At 39.1% G+C, this 5435-nt stretch overlaps 1 protein-coding gene across 1 annotated transcript in view; it reads right to left on the bottom strand.

Annotated features, from left to right (window-relative positions):
- Positions 1–458: 458 nt before the first annotated feature.
- The window catches only part of RAB38 (RAB38, member RAS oncogene family), a 19859-nt gene continuing 14882 nt past the window's right edge, over positions 459–5435 (bottom strand). The window contains exon 3 of the mRNA XM_009881189.1: positions 459–658. Within this exon, the coding sequence (XP_009879491.1) occupies positions 506–658 (153 nt within the window). The 3' untranslated portion in view covers positions 459–505. The remainder of the gene's footprint in view (positions 659–5435) is intronic.

Raw genomic sequence — 5435 nt, 5'->3', positions numbered from 1 at the left:
AATATTTCACTGTGAATGTTCCTGTTGTCTCTGAACAGCTATATTTTCATTGTCATCATCATCTTCCTCATATGAAACAAGATCATTCAAGTGTGAGGTGTGACAAAACAGTGTAATGATGATGGTTGCCTGCTCAGGGTACTGAGAAGATGGGCTGGAGAACCAATGGACAAGAAGGGTATTGCTGCAGTCACATCACAAATATGAGCTTTCAGAAACTGCATTGCAAAGATATAGGTTCTGATATCACTGGTGGTGCTACCCAACTGGGAAAACACAGCCATCACCGTGAGTCTTATTTGACCAGTAGCCAAAGACAGTGTTAATAGTTCCTATCAATGAACAGCTCACAATAAATTTTAGCTGTTAAAAAAATATGGAAAATTTTAAGTATATTTTTCAGAAAATGGCAAACTGTTTATGGACAGTCTGGGCAGGCTGGGTACATTGGATAAAGTATACATTGTGAACCATAGTTCAGCTCTTGTAATAGCCTGGAAGTCTCTTAGGATTTAAAGCAAGCTGAACAACTGACAATCTTGGAGGAATTCAAGTGTGGTTTTATAATATCTGGTTCAATAGACTGAACTGGATCACTCTCACTATCAATTATGTGTTTCACCAAGCATCTGGAAGCTTCATTGATGTTTATATTTTCCTGCAAGTGAAAGAGAAAGAGAGGTTGATTAGTCAATATTAATTACACTATGCTGCGTATTTCTTGTGCATAATTAAACTTTTCTCTAGGCAACATCAAAAGTTTACTTTCCTTAATAAACAGCTTTTAAAAATTGACTGTATTAAATACTGCTTACAGTAGTTTGTAAGTTAGTTAGGGGTTTTTGCATATTATGTTTCATATCTCCTTTAAATTATACACAGAGCTCACTTTAAATTACCCCAAACTCTTGGTGATTTTATTGCTTCAATAAACTAAACAAACAAATGCCAGAGGGATGTTAAAAACAGATGCCCCAAGTAACACTTCAAAATCTGTATTTTACTGCTTGAATAATGGTTACCATGATTCTCAAATTATTAATTATCTATCAGAAATTTCAGCCACCAATAGCATTTATCTTTTAAAGCTTTTTCCACAGTTTCAGAAAGATTTCTGTATACAATGCTCACAATGAAACCTGTGATGAACCAGATTCATTGAATAAATGATGCAATCTCAAGTTATTCACAAAACAGTAAAAAAAAAAAAAAAGTTCTATATCATTTGGAGTCCTCACTTATTTTTTGTCGAGGCTGACCTAACTCCAATGTACTTCTTCAGAAGAGATATATCACCCTTGGTTTCATTTGTAAGACAGAAATCCTCACTCCAGGGGTTTAGAAGGAAAGGCAAAGCACGTCTTTTCCTACATGTGCCTTACTTCAACAGCACGTTTAACTTACAGCAATCCTTACTCTGTTTGGAGAATAAGCAAAGCTGAAACAGTCTGATCAGCAAGACACAGCTCAGCACAGCATATAAAATAAGCAGTGATACTGAGTAAGGATTTTTTTTTTTTTTATGACAGCCACCGACATGTTTAGAATGAAAAGTCAGGCTTTCTGGTATAAAAGACACTCTTCTACTCTAACTATTGACGTTGATTACTTATTTTATATGACGAGATAGAAACCTCACTGTAGCTTCAATCTGCTGGGAAGTCGTATCACACACCCACAAACATACAGAAATGCAATCAAATATGTATGTAGATATTTATCGATATGCACATTCTCCTCTTGCTTCATAAAGATTACGTTTTTATTTGCAGTCTAAGGCTGACCCACATTTCCAAGCTGAATCTGGAGCCTGTTGTACTGAGACCATAAACACCCATGCACACAATGCCATGAAGTCTACCTTCATTGAATACTAAGCATCAATTCAGCATCACTGATAAAATAACCTGTACAATTTAACATGTGAAATGTTTTTTTTTTTAACATGTGTATGTTCAAAAAATTCAGATGAGTTGTTTACATATGATGTTCAACTATAAAAAAAGGAAACTAAGGTACGTATGTGTGTGTTTCAGTGGAGATGGTACAACTACATGAAGATCAAAAGCTAAAGTAACGGATTCTGTGAGGCTGATTTCCAACGCACTTGCAATCAACGGCAGAGCTCCACAAACCCCATTGACCACCCCTTTGCACCACAGTATAGTGTTGAAATTTGGTGATCTAACTGAAAATGTTAATTAGTGTCAAGATTTCACAGGTTTCTTCAACTACACAAGTGAACTTAAATATTTGAACTTTGACCTGTAAAGAATATCAGTTAGTTGTAAAAAACCAAATCTTTAGACAAGTCATTTACATACTAACCCCTAGAAGGTAATACCGAGCTGGGAATCTGCTCTGTACCGAGATGTTAAAATGTTACTGTATCACATGGCTCCCTCAGACCAGACAAGCAAATTCCCCAAGCATGCACCAAAAGTCTTTTTCAGAACAGTGTGAAATTTCATGAGACAAAATAGACAATGAAAAATATCTCTCAGTACTGCTTAGAAAGCTGAAGATGAAACAAGATTGTTAAATGGTCAAAAACACATGTAAAAATCTTTTGCATTGTGTTTTCCTTTATTGATGGACTGGTAAGCATTTCATTTCCCCATGTGCTGCTTCTCTCTTGGGATGACAGCATGTATTTTTTCAATAATTGTCTTAGTGACTATCTGAGATTGTGCCCAAACAGAATAACGTTCAGATGTATTAACAGAAACCTTCTTTGTCAGAGGCTTAAGATCAGCATTTTATAAGAGTGGGAAAGAGGGAAGGAACCCAAGCCTACAAAAGCATAAAATGAGTATAGGTGGACATCCCTCACCCCGACTTGGTGATGAGTGGAAGTCCATGTGCCAGACCCAAGCCTAAAAAATTAGAAGGAAAAACCAATGCTGTTTTACTTCAGCCAAAACTCAAAGCAAATTGAAATTGGATTATTAAATGCCTTTTTAAATCTATACAGCTCTTTTGGGGAAGAAAGCCAAATTTGAACATGCAGGTATTGTTTTGACATAAAAAAAAAAATAATTCCATTTTGGAAATATGAAATTAACACTTCTCTTTTTCTGCATTAGTCTTTCTCCTTTTTAATTAAATGTTTTACCAAATTTGACCTGTATTCCTTATTATGTTGTTAATTGCATTTTGGATTGAGTTTGCTCTTTCTCTGGTAGGTGTCTGCCCATATCTACCGAATGTCTATCAAATGGGATTAGATACAGATAAAGATAGCTCTGGCCATTCCACCTGAAAAGTCTTCTGCTTTCAGTCCATGCCCACCTTCCTCTCTGCCAGAGCACCATCCCTTCAGACGTGCCTGCCAAAGGTTGTGACTGAGCTCTTACTCCTTCAAGCAAAACGTGCTGGTTTGCAAGTATGCACTGTTTAAAGCATTTGCACCCATGCAATTAAAATTCTGCCCTTTGTTCTGTGTCAGAGGAAAGGAATAAAAAGTTCTGTCCCTAGCGGGTGTCAGATCAGAGAGGCATTTTCTTATCCTGAATATTTATATGAACTGCCTAAGCCGTGTGGATGAAAACTTCTGCTGGGTAGAAGGGGAGCAAGAGAGGAAGGGTGACCCCAGCAGACAGCACAGCTGGTTTTGAGCTTGCGTCTAGCTCCAGCCTTCTCCCATGGTTCAGATGGCAGCTGGTACGTGGTACAGATGAGAAGCAACATGTTGAGTCACTCTCATCAAAGAGCTTGTGCTCATGCCAACAAAGCAACTCCTGCTGTCCCGGCTCTGTGGTTTTGACCGCTTCCTTTCTGAAGTTACTATTGCCTTTTGCTGCAACTCTAATCCCATGGTGTCTACTCCGTGTCCCAGGTCTGTGGATCAGGCATGGCTGTATTCTGGTCTGTCTAATGAAATATTGATTTCTGCACCTCTCCTCTTACAGTGTGTTTTGCAATTTTAAAAAAAAAAAAAAAAAAAAAAAAAAAAAAAAAAATAAATATTCTGCTAGGCAATGAAGCCACTGCAGACAGTAGAAGGTGATCTGCTATCCAAACACAGGCGCCCAGAGACCTGGTAATTTTAGAGAGCGGGAGGTGTTGAAAGGCAATCTAGGGAAGGACAGAGAAAGAGGAGCAGGTCAAAAATCCACCCAACAAATACAAAGGGACCAACAATCAGAGCATAAGATTGAACACAGAGGAATAATCACAGACCCTGCCAATTGTACTGAAAAGTGAAAACAGCCCCAATTATGCTTAAAAACCAAATAAATTATGTTTTGAAAAAGAAAGAAAATATAGGTGAGACAACAGGGTGAAAAGATGTTTTTTCAGTGGATCTTTCTTTTGAAACACCTTAACTGTCATCTCCCTTATGGCTTTGCTTCTCCTCTCCTCTCCTCTCCTCTCCTCTCCTCTCCTCTTCTCTTCTCTCCTCTCCTCTGTCTCCTCTCTATTCTTTTTTTGGGTTTACTAAGTTCCTATCATATTCTGAGCAAATCCTTTGGGTGATACCAGTCCTACTCTGCCTCCTTGGTGGAGCCGCTTCTGAACATCAAAGATTATCTAGCTCTTGACATGGTACTAGATGCACCTGTAGTGCTGTAGCTTGTTTTCCAGCCTCTTCTGAGGTCACTTTTACCTTCACAGTTCTCCAAACACTGGGGAAGTTCTGTCTACCTATTCTACTTTTAAGGTTGCTATTACTCAGCTCTGCATCTTTGATGTGTTTATCTTCACAGCACCTTTCTGTGACAGGGAAATGCATCTATGGCTATTTATCAAATGGAGAAAAAACAGAGCCCCAAACAGAGGAAATTGCATGAAACCTGGTCCAGCACACAGTGGCTGGTTGGAAAGTGGGAGACGGCACAGTTTGAAGCCTTCACATGATAATGTAGGAACACAACACCCTTCTTGCCAAAGCTTGTGGGAGAGTTTCTCCTGCAGCACCAAAAAGGAAGGATTTTACCCACATTCTGGTGCCTTTGTTGCTATCAGACTTTCCTTCCTGCTTTTGCTCTACTGCTCACACTAACATCCTGATTTAGCATGCTAGCTTTTACGAAACCCTTTCTTGGGCATCTCCCCGTGCCCTGTCTCCTGAGGTGCATAACCCATTTCTGCGACTTTTGTGCCTCAGTAACCCCCAGCGCCTGAAAGACACTATCACAGTCAGTGACGCAAGAACTGAGTTGTGAATCCAGCCCTAAGTCTTACCCTGCATCAACCTGCCAATGTCTGTCAAAGCAAGGACCTGAACCCAGCTCCTGTGATGATGTCTGACTACTCGAGTCGGTCTTTCTCTTGACCCCATAAGAAGGAATGCAAAAGTGAAAATCAGCACATGCTACTCTCTATTCCATTACCAACAAAGCAAGGCAAAGAAAAGAACTCTGAGCAGTCTCTGAAAGCCAAAAAGGAACACTGGAAGACACAGATGAAATTACAGTTTGCTTTGTAGATCA

The sequence above is a fragment of the Charadrius vociferus genome, unplaced genomic scaffold, assembly GCF_000708025.1.
Source record: "Charadrius vociferus isolate BGI_N301 unplaced genomic scaffold, ASM70802v2 scaffold1, whole genome shotgun sequence".
NCBI lineage: Eukaryota > Metazoa > Chordata > Aves > Charadriiformes > Charadriidae > Charadrius > Charadrius vociferus.
The sequence above is the reverse complement of the archived record's forward strand: the minus strand, read 5'-3'. Positions and strand labels throughout refer to the sequence as shown.